At 47.3% G+C, this 17165-nt stretch overlaps 1 protein-coding gene and 1 long non-coding RNA gene across 3 annotated transcripts in view; one reads left to right on the top strand and one right to left on the bottom strand.

The window, feature by feature from the left end:
- Nucleotides 1–368: 368 nt before the first annotated feature.
- Nucleotides 369–17165, bottom strand: part of nt5c3a (5'-nucleotidase, cytosolic IIIA) — a 19942-nt gene continuing 3145 nt past the window's right edge. Inside the window, exons 1-8 of one of the 2 annotated variants that reach the window (XM_080005274.1) lie at nt 9333–10455; nt 7633–7731; nt 6835–6904; nt 6266–6398; nt 6022–6111; nt 4404–4566; nt 4044–4244; nt 369–2582 (exon numbers count right to left, since the gene is read on the bottom strand). In XM_080005274.1, coding sequence (XP_079861400.1) covers nt 2481–2582; nt 4044–4244; nt 4404–4566; nt 6022–6111; nt 6266–6398; nt 6835–6904; nt 7633–7731; nt 9333–9506 — 1032 coding nt within the window. In that variant the 5' untranslated portion in view covers nt 9507–10455 and the 3' untranslated portion in view covers nt 369–2480. Of the gene's footprint in view, nt 2583–4043; nt 4245–4403; nt 4567–6021; nt 6112–6265; nt 6399–6834; nt 6905–7632; nt 7732–9332; nt 10456–17165 lie in introns of those variants that run through there. The other variant, XM_080005273.1, reaches the window with a different exon arrangement.
- On the top strand, nt 8228–9324 carry LOC307233839. Its single transcript, XR_013844279.1, has 3 exons — nt 8228–8388; nt 8629–8648; nt 9013–9324. It is a non-coding gene; the product is annotated as an uncharacterized lncRNA (long non-coding RNA).

The raw sequence follows: 17165 nt of genomic DNA, 5'->3' as shown, positions 1-17165 counted from the left end.
AACTTGCTGGGGCCCCAGCCTCACCCAGACTCTACCTCCAGCGGGCCCCAGGTAAGTTGAGTTTGAGGCCCCTGTTTTACAGCGTCACCAAAAAGAGTCTCTCCCTCCGTTTAAAAGGTGAGGGCTCGTCCGGGATTTGAACCCGGGACCTCTCGCACCCTAAGCGAGAATCATACCCCTAGACCAACGAGCCGGCTGACGGTGCAGCAGTACGAGGTGGTGCCACGTTGTGTGCACTGTTCTCACTGTTATTATCTTTGGAAGAACCTTGACTCCATTCCGGAATCGCTGCCACCCAGCGGCCTCCAGGTGTACTGCAGCACGTGTCTCGGCAACAACCCATAATAAATGAACACACTACACGCGTGAGCATCTTATTGACTTTTATTTTCCGAAGCTCAAACCAAAATATCTATATGAAAAAGGCAACATGCAGGTGATAGCAGCACATTTAAAATACATACCATACATATTTAACTTCCAACACTTCCATCACGACGAATATGACAATTTAGGATGTGGGAAGCCCCCAGTGCTCTTCCAAAAAATATTTATCTATTTATTTTCATCATAGTAGAGGGAGAGCTACATTTGAACCACATAACAAAAAAAGGGGGAACGGGACTTCAGAGTCCAAAACCAAAAGACACAAAGGAAGATTTGGTGAAGCCACCGTCGACACTGCTCGTCGTCGCGTTTTTAACGTTTGCTCATCAGCTCCAGGCGTGGGTCGGAAGCGCTTTCACGGCGCGGGGATAAGGCACCACCCGCTCCTTCCGCTGAGCGAGGCCCTTGGAGGCCCTCGCAAGTGCGGCGGGTCAGAGGCGAGATTTACCTCCCGCCAAACATTAAGTGCCGCCCGCCCGTTCCACGCCCTGTCGCCACCGGAGACTGTGACGCGAGACCCGGCGCCCGAAATCTGCACATGCTCTGCTGCCTCCCCCCTCCCCCCGAATTGCACCTTCCCAAGCGCCACCTCCACCGACGCTCTGAATAACTTGCATGATATATAATAGAGGTATAGAAATATAACAAAAGGTGTCGTCGGCTGCGGTGACCCACACAGCAGCAAACGGGAAACTGTCCCGTCTCCCCGCCAACGACCAGAACGCCGGCGTGCCCCGGGTCGGACGGCGCCGCATTTGTCGTTTTGTCATTTTTCAACATTGGATGTGTCTTATGTACTTGATGTGTACTCCCACACCTCGCACGCTTCACTTTTGGTATCAACGATGGGAAATACAAACAAAGCCGGGCACCATGTGAGATGACCGCCGGCCCCAGTGGGTCCGTCCGTGGAACCGTGAGCGAGATGTGGGGACGTCCATCCCATACAAACAAGCAGGATTTACAACCCTGGACCCCAGGATTCAGGCGCTCACACCTTTGTTTTTGTTTTTTTACATCTCTTTTTGGGCGGGTGCCACGGAAACAGGGGGAAAAAGAAAAAACCTCAACTGTTTGAGTGCCTGCCCTCGGCTCAGTTGAACTCGGATGGAGCAGAGATGCACAACAATCTCAAATTATCCCCCCCCCTAATTTCCCCTCTTCAAAGCTTAAATTAATTCCTCAAAACATATCTTTATTAATACTGGCGTCTGTGGTCATTCTGGAGACGAGCAATAACAACTTAAGAGAACCGACGTGTTTTGTGAGATCCCTTTTCAGTCAGTTCATTATATATGATATCTGGCGTCACGGCGTATTTAATCATTATAATCGCAAATTAGGTCGTTTATAAAAATAAGCTGGCGCCACTCGGAAAATAACATCCTCATCTCCTTCCGTCAAGGATCCCTTCACTACAGGCAGAAAAACAAACCGAGACTTGTTATAAATCTCTGGTGAAGTGACGTGAACGGTGGACATGGTGGGATGACCTTCCAAACGGGGTGAAATGCATGCTGGGATTGATTTCAGGAGACCCCCATGTTCCCACTGCGTTTGCTTGGTTCATGATTTGCAAACCTCTGTCCACCGACACAAACAATATAATATAAAATAAAAATAATATAAATATAAAATATTTATATTATATATTTATTTTTATTTTTTATTTTAATACACAATAAACAAACAAAAAAAAAAATCATATAAATGACGAGAGTAACAATTATGTGCAAATCAAAGTTCAAAATGTTTTCTTTGCGATTTGGTTTTTCCATTGTTTTACATTACAGGTCAGACAGAAGGTAGGTGACGACTAAAACACACACACACACACACACACACACACACACACACACACACACACACACACACACACACACACACACACACACACACACACACACACACACACACACTGCCATGTGTATTTCTAAAACAGTTCATTTCAAAAAGAGGGCTGGGGGGCTTCAGAGGGATGTGAACTGACAGGTGGTGGTGGTGGTGGGGGTGGGGGTGGGGTTATTGCAGTCTTTGCCAGGACAGGTTACGTGGGTGAGAGGTTCCCCGAGTGAGGCAAAGGTGGAGCGGAGTTATAGAATCTTCTGGAGGATGGCGTTCGGCACCTCTAGAGTCTCGTCCTTCACCAGGACAATGTCATACGAGTCCAGGTACTTGTCCAAGCGCTCGTCCACCTGCACGAGCACAAAGTAGAGAGAGTGTCAACACGCACCACCACGTCTCCCAACAAGCACCACCACACACCACCACACCCTCCAACACCATGTCTCCCAACAAGCACCACCACACACCACCACGCCCTCCAACACGCACCACCACGCCCCCCAACACACACCACCACCACGCCCCCAACACACACCACCACCACGTCTCCCAACACACACCACCACCACGCCCCCAACATGCACCACCACGCCCTCCAACACACACCCCCATGCACCACAACGCCCTCCAACACACACCAAGCACCACCACGCCCTCCAACACGCACCACCCTGCACCACCACGCCCTCAACACACACCACCACGCCCTCCAACACGCACCACCACGCCCCCAACACACACCACCACGCCCTTCAACACACACCACCACGCCCTTCAACACGCACCACCACGCCCCCAACACCCGCCACCACGCCCCCAACACACACCACCACGCCCCCAACACACACCACCACCACGTCTCCCAACAAGCACCACCACGTCTCCCAACAAGCACCACCACACACCACCACGCCCCCCAACACACACCACCACGCCCCCCAGCACACACCACCACGGCCCCCCCCACCACGCCCCCAACACACACACCACGCCCCCCCACCACGCCCCCCAACACACACCACCACGCCCCCGCCGCCCCCAACATGCACCACCACGCCCCCAACAGACACCACCACGCCCCCCAACACACACCACCACGACGCCAACACGCACCACCACGCCCCCCCAACACACACCACCACACCCCCGTAGCACACCTTCACACACCCCCAAGCCCCCAACACACCGACACACACCACCACGCCCCTGCCGCACTCCGCAAAAAGCTAAAGCATCCCATCTGACAAAGAAAGATAATTTTGTAAAAGCATTTTATTCGATATATTTAGAGATTAAAGGTTACGAAGTTTATTAAAACATTAAAGATTTAAATCATCCCTCCCTTATCTGATGACGTATCGGAGGTAGGCAGCAGGTTTGGGGTTTTATAACATCAGATACATTGACTCGGATGCAGAACGACTCATTTTGACAACAAAATAAAAAGATGGATCAATAAAATCCGACAAAATGTTTATTTTTGATGTTAAGAGCTCCTAATTTAAGACAAATGACCTTTAAAGCTTAATATTTGCAAAACTGAATTGAAGACATTTCATGACTCTTCAAAAAGGACACGCAGACACACGTGAATAAACACACCCGGATAAACATGAAAAAATAAAATCACTGGTCGTTATTGTGCCCGTGTTTAATCAACTCAGAAGGAAAATGGATGCACATCTGCATTTCCGCTCGGTGCCGGGGCGTTCTGCGAGGACGCTCACTTTCACTCACCGATCACCGCCCCCCCCCCCCCGCGCCACAAATCCGCCCGGAACCGCCCTGGTCGCGAGGGGCGCCCGGCGTACCTTGTCGTTGAGGAAGCCGATCTTGAGGAGGTTGTCCACGTTGGGGACGCCGTCGGCCATGTTGAGGTCCCCCAGCGAGTCCCCCATCAGCACAATGTTGCAGTTGTCCTTCAGCTGCTTGAAGTAGTCCGTGTTGCGCAGCGCGCCGTCGTGCTTGTTGTAGACGTGGATCAGCTCCCCCTTGAAGCCCCGCAGGACGCCCTGGGGGGGGGGGGCAGAAGAGGTGGTGATGATGACGGCCATAGGAGCGCAAAAGTCACAAATTCTAGTCAGAAAGTGGCCAAACGGGGGGAGTTGAACAGCACCTCCCGGTCAGGAGAAAAGGGGTTTCGACTTTTTAGAACTACACCGGGGACTCACGTTGTCGTCAAAGTCCATGAAGTTGGAGACCACCTTGACGTTGGGGTGGTAGACCCCCGCCTGCCGGATGATCTCCTCCAGCACGTCCCCCAGGCCGGCGGAGAAGATGAACACGGGCACGTTGTGCTGCTGCAGGCGGTCGAAGAAGTGCTCGTAGCCCTCCCTGCGGGAGCAGCCGCGACGGCAGCGGTGGTTCATTTCAACGGGACACAGTGGTACCTTCATTTACGAGCGCACCCGCATACGAGTTTCCCGAGTTACGAGCAGTCGTTCTGCCGATTTTTTTTTGTATTGACTTGCGAGCAAAAATTTGCGTTAGGAGGAGCGAGCTTCAGGTGCCGCCGCTGGTGGGCGTGGCGAGCAAATGCAAATCCCGCGTCTCACTCCTGCACTTCCTGTGATGACCTGAGCGTGGAAGCGTCGCTTTTGTGTTTTGTGCTCGCGATTTGTGCTTGTTGTGCAGTAATTTTGCCACTTTTTTTTTTTGGAACCATGGGTCCGAAAAAAGTAAGTGCTGAGAAGGAGAAGCGGATGACGTCCATTGACTTAAAGTGCCAAATAATAGAAAAACATGGGCGAGGTGTGCGTGTGATGGAATTGGCGAGGCAGTACGAGCGTAGTACTTCTACCATATGTACCGTACTGAAGCAGAAGGAGACGATGAAGGGTACTACGCCAGCCAAGGGCGTTCAAATAATGTCTAAGCTGCGGACCGCTGTCCATGAAAAGACGGAGAATCTGCTGTTGGTGTGGTTGACGGAGAAGCACCTCGCAGGAGATAGCGTGACGGAGGGTATCATCTGCGAGAAGGCAAAAATGATCTACACATTCTCTTTTATTATGTTTTATTATGTTTTTATACAATATTTGTTATTTATAAATACATTTTTCTTATTTAAAAACACGTAACAAAGAAAAATTGGGGTGTTTTTTTGGGGTTTGGAACGGATTAATGGCATTTGAATTAATTTCAATGGGGAAAATTGATTTGCTATACGAGCAGATTGAATTACGAGCTCTGTCACGGAACGAATTAAACTGGATTCAAATCGACTCAAGGCCGCTGGAATCTTAGAGGTTAGAGAATGTCCTGTGACCATGGTATGGCAGTCCAAGCCCTAATGCACCATTGCAAGCAGAACCCTCAAGCCAGGCATATAATTAGGGCAAGGTATTCAAGAAAAATTGGCACAATTAAATTCTATCGTTTCAACTTCTGAGTCAATTTGAAAATTGTAACGTCCATACTTTGTTTGGACCTGCTTTCCGCTGGAATGACGTACAAGCGTGGTCAAAAACAAATTGAAATGTTTCATTTCCGTATCAGACTGGATTTGTTCCGTGAAGTACTATTGTAACGCAGGTCAGATAAACTGAGCGGTTGATAGAAATTCTCATTTTGTACAAAATGTCAATCCTATCTGTGTCAATATTATCAATATGGAGTTGAAAGGTCAGACCCTGCTCAACACACAACCACACGTGCACCCTCCACCAGTGAGTTATCCAAGGTCAGAGCACAAGGACGTTGCCTAGATGTTACAGAAAAACACGTCAATTAAGGTGGACGCAGTGTGTGTGTGTGTGTGTGTATGTGTGTGTGTGTGTGTGTGTGTACCTGAGGGCAGCATCAGAGTCTCTAACGACCTCGGGGAGTTTATCTTTCTGTAGTCTCTGTTCCACAAGTAACGTGTGGGACTTGAAATACCTGGAAACACATGGACACACAACCCCTTGTTAAGGAACACTTAAACACACCAGGAATGTGTGTGTGTGTGTGTGTGTGTGTGTGTGTGTGTGTGTGTGTGTGTGTGTGTGTGTGTGTGTGTGTGTGTGTGTGTGTGTGCGCGTGGCCCACTCACCACTCCACCATGAAGGGGTACTTCTCCTCCATGGTGAGGTTGGGGTCGATCTCGATGGGATAATATTTGTTCTTGAGCTGCAGAAGCTTCTCTCTGCAGTCCTCCGTCACCAGCTTGCAGTTATCGATGATATCTGAATGCATGGGGAGTCCGTTTTTTTTAAATAACTTTTTTCACAATTTTTCATTTCTCCTTGAACTTTCTTTTATTATAAAAGGTAAAAAAAAAAAAAAAAAGTGAAACTTTGTTTATGCAGCCGTTGCGAAAATAGATTTAAAAAGAGGTCATCAGAATAAGTTCAAAGATAAATCTGGACAAATGACCGGTTCAGTGTATGATACTTATCACGTTAACTAATGCACATTTCCTGTTCACACCTCCCCACGCTTTGTTTGGATGAGCCATTATTAGAAAGCGTCGCTAACATTAACTGTCCCCCAAATTATCGTGACATCACCGATACTGAGATATTTAGTGAGGGACATTTTGACAGTATTTCCCAGCTCTAAAGAACAGGTAGACACAGCTGTGCCTCTGGTTCTGTGACGCCTGGGAATTAAAATACTCACTGTGACACGACGGGCAGCGCTTCCCGTTGACGGCGAACTTGCTTAAGGTCATGTCGAAATCCGTGATGATCTGCAGAGGGACAACCACAGACACTGCGCTGGAAACCTGCTTCATTTGTTGCTCGGGTGTTTGTGTCCTGCATACTGTACGTCTTGTCGCCTCCCAACAGAGACAGCGTTGTGAAGTCAATCTTACTTAATTCTACCACAACACGGGGACACGACTATGAACATTGGGACTGTATGGTCTGCGTGTCATAATGTCACATTCTGAGGAATTAACGGAGGTTGTGTGTTGTTGCCACTAGAGGGAGCTGTTTCACCCAGGCCAACAAGTGGCACTGGGTCGACATGAGTTGTGGGGACTCCCTGCGGGGAGCCCCCGCCACCCCCGAGAACAAGAAAGCCTCAAGGGCTTTTTTTTCCCCCCTGGTTGTATTCACACCGCTAATAGGATACTAAACAAACCAGATGCTGAATCTTCGCTAATACTTGATCTCCAAGACGCAACTTAAGATTGCTCCGACTTAAGGCCCGGGTTCGCATCCGGACAGCGCACGCAGGTTTTTTTTGCTTCATTCAGGCCGGCCCGCGCCCGGAGTGATGAGACTCGACCGGGCGGGCGGTCCTCAGTCTGAGGCGCCGTGGACTTGGCCCGCACCAACCACCAGCAGCTACATCACCGAAGGTTCCTCTTGTGCCGGCAAGTCCCACGCCCTGGGGCAGGAGCTAAAAAAAAAGTCCCTCGAAGCGGCTTTGTCCGAACTACCACCGCTACGCACGCGAACGCACACACACCTGAAGCTTGGAGGCTCCCCCCTTGATGAGGCCGCAGATGATCTGCTCCACTCTCTCAGGGTCCTTCATATGGACCGTGCTCTTCTCAAACTGAGGCATCTGGACAGAAGGGATGGACGGACAGACAGACAGGGATGGAGAGAGAGACTGTTATTCTGTTCGATACTGAATGAAATACCTCTTCTCCATGAATGGGGCGGATCCTTTTAACCATTCAAAAGACGTTCCACGAAAGAGGCCCCTTGCTGCCGTGGACACGCCCAGCGCTTCGCTTTGCAGATATTATTAAAAAAAAATAAAATAAAATTCTCAGAAAGTTCCAGAACTCCTCTTCTCCCTCAACCTGGAGTCAACCATTCCCAACAAGTCGCAGTCTTGTTTCACCGTGCGCGTTTCCCCCCTGCGCGTGCGTGCGTTCGGGGGTTAGGTGCCGCGGCAATAGATCCGCTGGCATTTGCGGAGGCTGGATCTCTGGAACAGCTGATGTTTGGAATGGAGTTGTATAACAAGCTACGCCCTCCCCAAAAAAACAACCTCCCACCCCTGAGAGAGAGAGAGAGAGAGAGAGAGAGAGAGAGAGAAAAGAAAACACAAGATGGAGGAGAGGAAGAGGTGAAAGAGGCTTCCAGGAGGAAGAGCGGAGGACTGCAGGGAGGAAGGACAAAAAAACCCTGAAACATCATGGACCTGGACGGCCGAGCCTCCAACCTGCACGGGCGGACGTCTCCGCCACCACACCCACAACGCTGCTAGTTTGTCCGTTTTTTCCTCTTATAAAATATTCTGTATAGTTTGCTTTCTTTTCGACACAGATATTGTGCACTTTGCACACTGAGCCTTCTAACCCTGATATGCTCTCTGCTCTACTATTGGATAGTTCACTGTGTTTTGAATGTTGCCGTTTTTTCAATTTTCTATCTTTTACGACTTGGGTTTTTTCATTTGTTCTGGCGTACGCTGGCGTGACACTGCAACCCCCCCCCCCCCCCCCCCCAGGGATGAATAATGTAAACAGGGTAGGTATTGTTTGTTTCGGTAAACTGACATTACGGGTCTTTCCATCCATCCATTTGGCGGCGATACGCGTAACGTGTGTATTCATATCCTGTGTGTAACAGACGAGCCCAAAACCGTAAAAGTGGAAATAGAAATAAAATCCAATGCGACATTTCTGTGATGAAAGGTGTCTGGACCACTTCACCCGGCAGACACGTCGGAAACAGCTGTGTGTGTGTGTGTGTGTGTGTGTGTGTGTGTGTGTGTGTGTGTGTGTGTAATTTGATCGCCCCCCCCCCCTTTACGCGGGCAGCGGCCCCTCAATTATGACACGAGCTCAAACGACTTCACCTCTCTGACGTTCATTTGTGTATCCAAATCAAGTCGGCGCGGATTTGACCGAACGCACACGGAGCGACGGAGGGAATTCCGCTCGCCCTCCCCCCGTTGTCCTGCGTTCCAGAAGGAGCCTGACCCCGGCACACGGGCTCACAGCTGTGAAGGAGGCGAGCGCCCGATTTAACCGGAGGCGCAGAGGAGCAGCGATGGAACGGGGCCGACGACGCACGGAGCCGATCAGAAAACGCAAACTGTGTCGACTGAGCGGCAAAGTAAAACCAGAAGAAAGGAACAAGATCTGTATATAGTTTATTACGACAAGATGGCACGCGCACAAGCACACACACACACACGCACGCGCCTACCTCAGCTGTGTTGTTTCGGTCGAACCCAGAACGAAGAAAACGTTCTCTGGGTGAGGGGGCTCTTATATCTCCACGGTAACACAGGGGGCGTGGCCCAAAATAGATTACAGTGGAAAGCCCCCACCCCCACCCCCCCACACACACACACACACACACATACATACATACATACATACATACACACGTATCATCACAAGCTTTTCTTTTATGCCGCTATTAGAGTATGAAGTGGACAAAAAATATATATATTTTAGCGGCAATTAAGAATTTTAATCGCAGTTATTTTTAGGGCAATTAATCGCCAACTAAAATGTCATGACTGCGACGGCGCTGCACTTGGCGATCGAACAGAGGGCATTTAAAACCCATTGTTTCTTATGTAGGAGACATAGCTGCAGACCCGACAACATACACAAACACTCCACTGAGTACAGTATAAATAGATGTGGAACGGGGCCAGTAGAGGGGAGGTGAGAGCAGTAACCTGGCCTCTGTTGCTTCACACTCTCGTGTTGCAGGACAAATCCTCCGCCTGATGTGCGTCTGTGCGTCTCCACGCACTCTGGTCTCGCCAGGATGTCGTTGTCGTTCCAGATCTGCCCCGGGGTCGAAAAGGGCGAGGTCTGGTGACACTCAGAGACATACTGTATAGCGTGCAATTGACTACTGATAAATGAGCCCGCCTCACAAAATACACACAAGTACATGTGCATGTACACACATGTACAAACAGTATGTGTGTATGCATGACGCGCGCACACACACAGTTGTCAAAATGTTATTTTTACTGATTCAGTACCATATACTTCACACAAACATATACGTCTACACTGCACTTGGGTTGTTTCTGTTTTGCACTGGGTTTTTTTGCGGGAGGGACTGGTTGTTCTGCTGGAGCATGCAGGAACATGAGAGAGCTTGGCGACGTCTCAAATAGCCCATAGCTCCTGTCGTCAGGTTACTCCCCAACAAGACATTTCAAAAATACTATAAAAATACTACTTGATAACTCCATTATGTACCTGACCTGGTCTACTGGTCAGAGCGGGGGGTTGTCCACTGAATTTGGTGGACAATGTCCCAATGTGTCCTCCATCAAGCTCCTCTTATTGGTCCTTGATGCTTCTCTCTTCACTATTTTCTGCACATTTTTACTATAAATTGTTACATGATTCAATATAAAATGTTGACTTTGCTTCCTGATACAATTTTTGATACCTGATACAGGACCAGACGCTTACTTTTGACTTGGCATTACAGTATCTAAAATATGGCTGCAGGCAGCGTTACACAGGGTCCATTTTAGTCATAGTTAGTAATACTGCATCAAACTGCAAGAATTCAGTCTGATTCTGACCCGAATTTGTCGTGTCCGACAATATTTTAAGTGTCCGGCCATAATAGTCATCTTTATTCTTTGTCCTTATTTTCTAATTATTTAATATAACAAACATAATAAGTAGTGAAAGGTATATAATAAATAATAACATAATAAATAGTATATGTATGTGACAAATAAACCTCTTAAATCAAGTAAATACAATATTATAAATACATTATACATTATTTCACAAACATAAATTATGCTTACTTTCCATTTGTACTTTATTGCACTTATTGTGCAAATTCTACAATTCAAGAACTCAGCTAGAAAGATTAATTGCCTGTAATGCAATACAGACAACATTTATTGGACATTAACACTCATTTGGAATTTGACTTATTATTATATTATTCTGTCACGATGTCTGCAACATCCCCGTTCTCACGACACCTCAACCGTGTCTGTAGCTGCAGCGGTTGTCCTGTTCCAGAGAGTTTTAGCCCGAAAAGTGCCAAGCAGAATAATAATCATAATAATAATCATCATCATCATAACCATAATCATGATAATGAGACTCAATAATATTTCAATATTCTCATTTGTTTCACCATTTTATTTTTCTTAACAAATTATAAATGGCTGACAACGGGACAACCAGACCCCGTCAATAGCTCAACATTGGTTGCCCTGGGCAACTGGGCAACCGTTAGTGTGACCAGGCCATGCTTTCTGCACTACAACAGACACTGCTTAGTCGTAAGAGTTTAAAACAAGTTCTTTAAATTCTGTTGGCAAGAAGCACCAATGAAAGATTGACAATTGTCAGTTTTGAATTGACACGCTCCATTAAATGTGCACTTTAACTCATTGTAAATCAATGCCTCCTGCCGGCCCTATCCTTCCTTTAAATCAGGATTGAGCTTCAGCTAGACATCTTGCAGACTGAGCGGGGGACGTCAGACTTAGGTCAGAAATCCAATCCGTTCGCCTCCAAAACCTCAGACAACTCGGTACAGTACTTTGCCCCCTTAAAAAAAAAAAAACAACAAGCTCTGAGGGACAACGTGGTTCCACCGTAGTTCAGCGGATTGAAACGGTCTACCCATGAAATAACAAGTCGGACATGCTCCTCATGAAAACACTGAGGCGACGTTGGGGGTGATACTGACGTCTCTCTTCCATCCGGAATGACTCGGCGGCAGAACCCCCGCTTCACTAGCACTACAGCCACCTGGCGGAGAACAGGTCCAAGGCAACGTTTGAACAGCGGTAGAAATGGTCATAAACCATGGACTGAGTCAGACATATAGAGGCAGTGTTTCTGTTGTTGTCGTTATGCTGCTATTTTTAAAGTGCAGCCTATCATTTTCAAACCATTATATATTGCATTGCATTTACGTAATTATACGCTGCAGCCTTATGCCAAGTGGAAACAAAGCAACTATTGTTGCTCCAACCGACTTTCCGACCGCTGTCAAACTGCCAGTTCAACATTTCCCGACATTCCTTTCGAATTCCACCCCAGTTCTGTACAATTTTCAACAAAAGCGGAGCGGCCACTGGAGTGACCCAGCCATGGTTCTGTCGGGGGTTAAAGGTCACCAGGAACAAAGAGTTCAGTGCGCCCCCCCCCCCCTCCCCGCCCCGCCCCCGAAAGGTCACAGGTCATGGGGCGTTTTCGCTCCAGAGCCATTGAAACTCATTCTGCAGGAACAAGAGGGAACACAATGAGCCGACGTGCACAGCACCTGTGACTCGTCACTCCACCGGATTCTCTCTCTCTCTCTCTCTCTCTCTCCAGTGCAATATATATCATAAATAGATATCATTTAACCAGGACTGCAAACCCATCCCCGTCCATAAACGCCACCACTGTTACCAGTAATACTTCCCATAAAAAGCAGCTATGGTTCCCCTTGAGGCTGTTCTCTGCTCCCTATCATGATGCCGCTTATCTTTAAAAAAAAAAAAACAACATTTAACTCATTTTCAAATGGAAATTTCAGTCATTAATTGGTCTTTTGCTGGTTTCTTTTCCTCCCCTCAAAATACGCGACACCAATTCCATTTCCATCATAATCCTGAAACGTGCAATTGTCACGATTTCACGATAATAAAATGGGCAAACGACTAAATCTCATAGATCTAGGTATGTGGTAAGGGTGGTAAACCCTCCAATAAGACATATTGACAGCTTGGAGAGCTCTCCTGAACCATGACGAGCTGCTAGACTGTGCTTAAACAGTTTAATTTGGTAAAGTTGACTTGTTATTGATGAATTACATTGCAATTGATCGTGTGTAGTGCCGCAACCACGTGCGTAAATATAATGTGTATGAACGTACACTAAGCATTAGTGCGCGTGTGTGTGTGTTATCTCATCCGTCTCTCTGCTCGTCTCACACACACACTGCAGTTTCGAAAAACGCGACGCGTCAGAGAAAGGAGAATGATTTCATTTGCGGCGTGTCTGTAAAATACCCCTGTGAGCGTCGTGCAGCTGCGTGGGGCTTCCTGATTCCCCTATCAGACCGGCACAGGCCCACCGTCGGCTGCAGATAGTTTGACTAACTATTAATGGAGCGAGTGCCGAAGCAGCGACAGTCGTAGTAGATTAGATATGAGAGAATTAGGACAAATTCCATAGGGTTGGGCCATATTACAGAGATCGGGACGGCGACGTCAGCAGAAGTCCCACAGTGGGATTTGAGGACATGGTGGAGGTAGACGTTGCAGTGGTGTTTCTATCTCGTCCAACTTAAATAAAACGCGGTGGAACGGCGAACGCTTGCTGCATTATCAACTGCCATAACCGCTCTGAGTTCTAGTGTCTATAACCGATTCAGAGACACCATAATAATGCCAATGACAACAAACTGAAACCAAGGAAACATGACAATAATGTCTAATTGTCCAAAGCCCGGGATCACACCATGAAAAGGGAGGAGGGAGCGGCCCGAGACTCTCTGCCTCGGTGCGCCCTCTAGTGGTCGACCAGGAGGGAAGCGCAGAAAGCAGAGTACAGGCGGAACAAATCCCAGCGCTCGAAAAAATGCTGCCATGGTGGCCAGAGGGTTCCACAGCTTACTGAGTTTAAGATATTTATATTTTCGTCTCATCTCCATTTCACTTGACCCGGAACATTTCTTTGATTAACCACGGAGACGAGTGAGGCACACTCTCGTTCCAGCGTTGGTTGGGGTGCTGCGGTTGTTTATTGTTTGTACCTGAGTCGTTCCCATCGCGGTCGGAATACCTTAAAACATTTTATCAACAGCAGAAACACAGCATCGCTTACTTCAAACGACTCCTTTTGGGCCATAAAGTGTCTGGAATGTTAACTGAGCTGAACCTCCGGGCAACCACAACACACCGTGAGAGCAAAGCAGCAACTTTTCAGAAAGGGAAAAACAAAAACTGGGCTCCGGCCTGGGACACATCCAAACGTGACGCTGGACGGTCACGACACTTAACTCGAACCGTGGAGCGGCGGAACCAGAGCAAACGTTGTTTCGCGTGACGGCGGTGACGCGGAGCAGATGTTGGCTCCGCTGCAAAGCCAAATTCCAAACGGGCTGCCGCCGCCGCCGCCGCCGCCGCCACCTCGCCGCTCCCACAGCCTTGGACGTTCAAAAGGCAAACTGGGTGTCAAGGGTTAAGTGGGGGGCCTGGTTTGATCGCTGGCAGCCTGTAGATGAGACACGTTCACTATACTACAACCGAACACTGGTCGATTCACCGGAGAGTCGACTCAGACACTTTGACGTCCGCGTGGATGTTTGGAATGGAACGCTCCAGCTGGAGAGGAGACGGAACTTGGCAGCCACGGCCGTTGACTGAATTTGCTCTTATGTCACGTCCCGTGTCAAAACAAATCGCTTTGCAGTATTGCGCAGTTGTCATTTCCACGGGCTGGGAGTCAACACCAGTGGCGTCCAACATCATGTCCCAGGGGTCACGTCGACGCCCGAGGGGGCGAGGGTTCAAACCCAGACTAATCTTTGTCGGGACAAGTACTGATCTTGTGAGCTCAATCGAAATATCATTATGGGAGTTGGAGGTTGTTGTTCAGCATCATGGGTCTGTCTCTTATAGCACTGTCAATTAGCTGTACGTGGATTTAGTTCAAGTACAATCGTTTCGTTTTTTTTTGGCAAAACATAATCATTTGACTAAAAATACACTGAATTTTAACACTGAGTGAAACATCAGAAAAATCAGCTTTACCTTGATCACCAACAGCAGCAAAACAACTGGAGAACAACACAGCAAAGCCTCATTGTAATAAATAGAAAAAGTGTTATTATTTATTTGGGGTAGGCGAAATAAAAATAAAAATAAATTACAATTAATTAAAAAAAAATTTGAATGGTCGCCATCGCAAAATTTCAAAAACAAAGTTTGATAACGACAGTCTGTCCGACTTTCGTTATAAAACATTTTTTGATACAGCTGTTAAAATGTTAGTTTTCCATGACATTCCATTCGTCCACCTAACGTTGTTGTGTCTCTCAGTAATGACCTCCTGCTTCTTGTGGCCTCCGTGATGAAGTAACAGCGTTGATAGAAAGGCAAAGAAATGTCTTCATTAAAAGACACAATTAAGAACAAACCACGCATGCTCGTTTACTTTTGGAAAATGTGGCTGCAGTGGATGGAGACGTAGTAATACCTCCAGCTGGATTATATCAAACAGCGTTTTGATAACGATAATCCTTTCACTGAGGATTTTCTAAATCACTCCAGGAGCTTGTCAGTGCACACGGAAGGAGGGACATATGGCACATGATTACATTTATATTCCTGTATAAACGGTCAATAGGTGTGTGTGTGTGTGTGTGTGTGTGTGTGTGTGTGTGTGTGTGTGTGTGTGTGTGTGTATATATATATATATATATATATATATATATATATATATATATATATATATATATATACACACACACATACACAAAACATATATAGACATATACACTACTCACAAAAAGTTAGGGATATTTGGCTTTTGGGTGACATTTATGGAAGATGTAAAAAGTTCAGGCTACAGTGATATTATATCATGAAAGTAGGGCATGTAAGCAGAAGCATGCAATGGTGATTTCCTCATCTCAAACAATTTACTGAAACAAAAGCCAACAACAGTGGTGGGTTTACCACAACAAAAAATGTCAATGTCTCAATAACTTGTCATGTGCCCTTGAGCATCAGTTACAGCTTGACAAGGACGTCTCATGCTGTTAACAAGTCGACTTATTGTCTGCTGAGGCCTGGCCCCCCACTCTTCTTGAAGGGGGCCCTCAGGTCATTGAGGTTCCGGGACACAGAGTTACGAGCCTCTACGCGGCGACTCAGCTGATCCCATAGGTTTTCTATGGGATTCAGGTCTGGAGAAAGTGCAGAACACTCCATTTGAGGTGCCCCAGACTCCAGCAGCCGTTCCCTAATGATGCCACCTCCATGAGCTGGAGCATTGTCGTCCATGAAGATGAAATGAGGCCTGTGTTGTTCATGCAGGGGCACAATGACTGGATTAATGATGTTATTCAGGTAGTATGTTCAAGTTAAAGTTCAAGAGATTATTTGTCACATACATACACATACAGTCGTACATATATGCAGTGAAATGTCATGACACCTGGTGATTACGCACAAGCTCTATAAGCTCAAAAAAATACTCTAATGTGCGCACGCGGTTGCTCACGCAGGCGGCCGCAAGGGGTGGCGCCACAATTGCGATTCTGGTTCTATAATTATATAATAGAATTAATTGTCTGTGTTGTGGTTGTGATATACGTCTTGATACATCTGGTTGTTGATGTTGCATTTTCTCCCCTTAAAAGTTTCTACACATTCAATTTCTAGATATAACCATTTCCAATGGCCATCTCAGAAAATAAATCCACACAATACAAAGGAATACACCAGAAAATTTTCCGCAGAGGAAAAATCAAAAAGCCACTTTGTATCGATACTCTGCTCAACATGCTTCAAATCATTAAAAGGTCTGCAGAAAGGTAGGAAAACTACGCCTTTCAACAAGCCTATTGGTATAATGACTGCAGCATGAAAGAGGACAGCACTGACCAACACTTGACTTGGTCAGCCAAAGCTGAAGACGAGCAGTTAGGTCCAGGCTGAGGCCACATATTCGCCACCAAATGTTCTGTATTGACTAGACACACCTGCCCACACTGTAACACCACAACAGTGGCTGATGCGTAGCGCTCTGCTTGACGTCGCCAACGTCGTTGGCGGCCATCATTTCTGCTCAAAGGGAATAGACTTTCATCAGAGAACAGCACTGAGGCCACTGGTCCCTCGTCCAGCGTCAATGCTCCCTGGCCCCTGCAAGACGATGATGCCTGTACCCGGTGGTGTGGTCAGGTAGCCTTGCAGGTCGTCTAGCACGCAGACCACGCTGATGTCAACGGTTTTGAATGGTCTGACGTGACACTTGGTGCCTCTCACCTCCCTTAAATGTGCCTGGAGTTGAGTGGCATCATCATCCG

This window comes from Zeus faber (genome assembly GCF_960531495.2).
Source record: "Zeus faber genome assembly, chromosome: 8".
Classification (NCBI taxonomy): Eukaryota; Metazoa; Chordata; class Actinopteri; order Zeiformes; family Zeidae; genus Zeus; species Zeus faber.
Note: the sequence above shows the minus strand (reverse complement) of the source record. Positions and strands in the feature narration are given on the sequence as shown.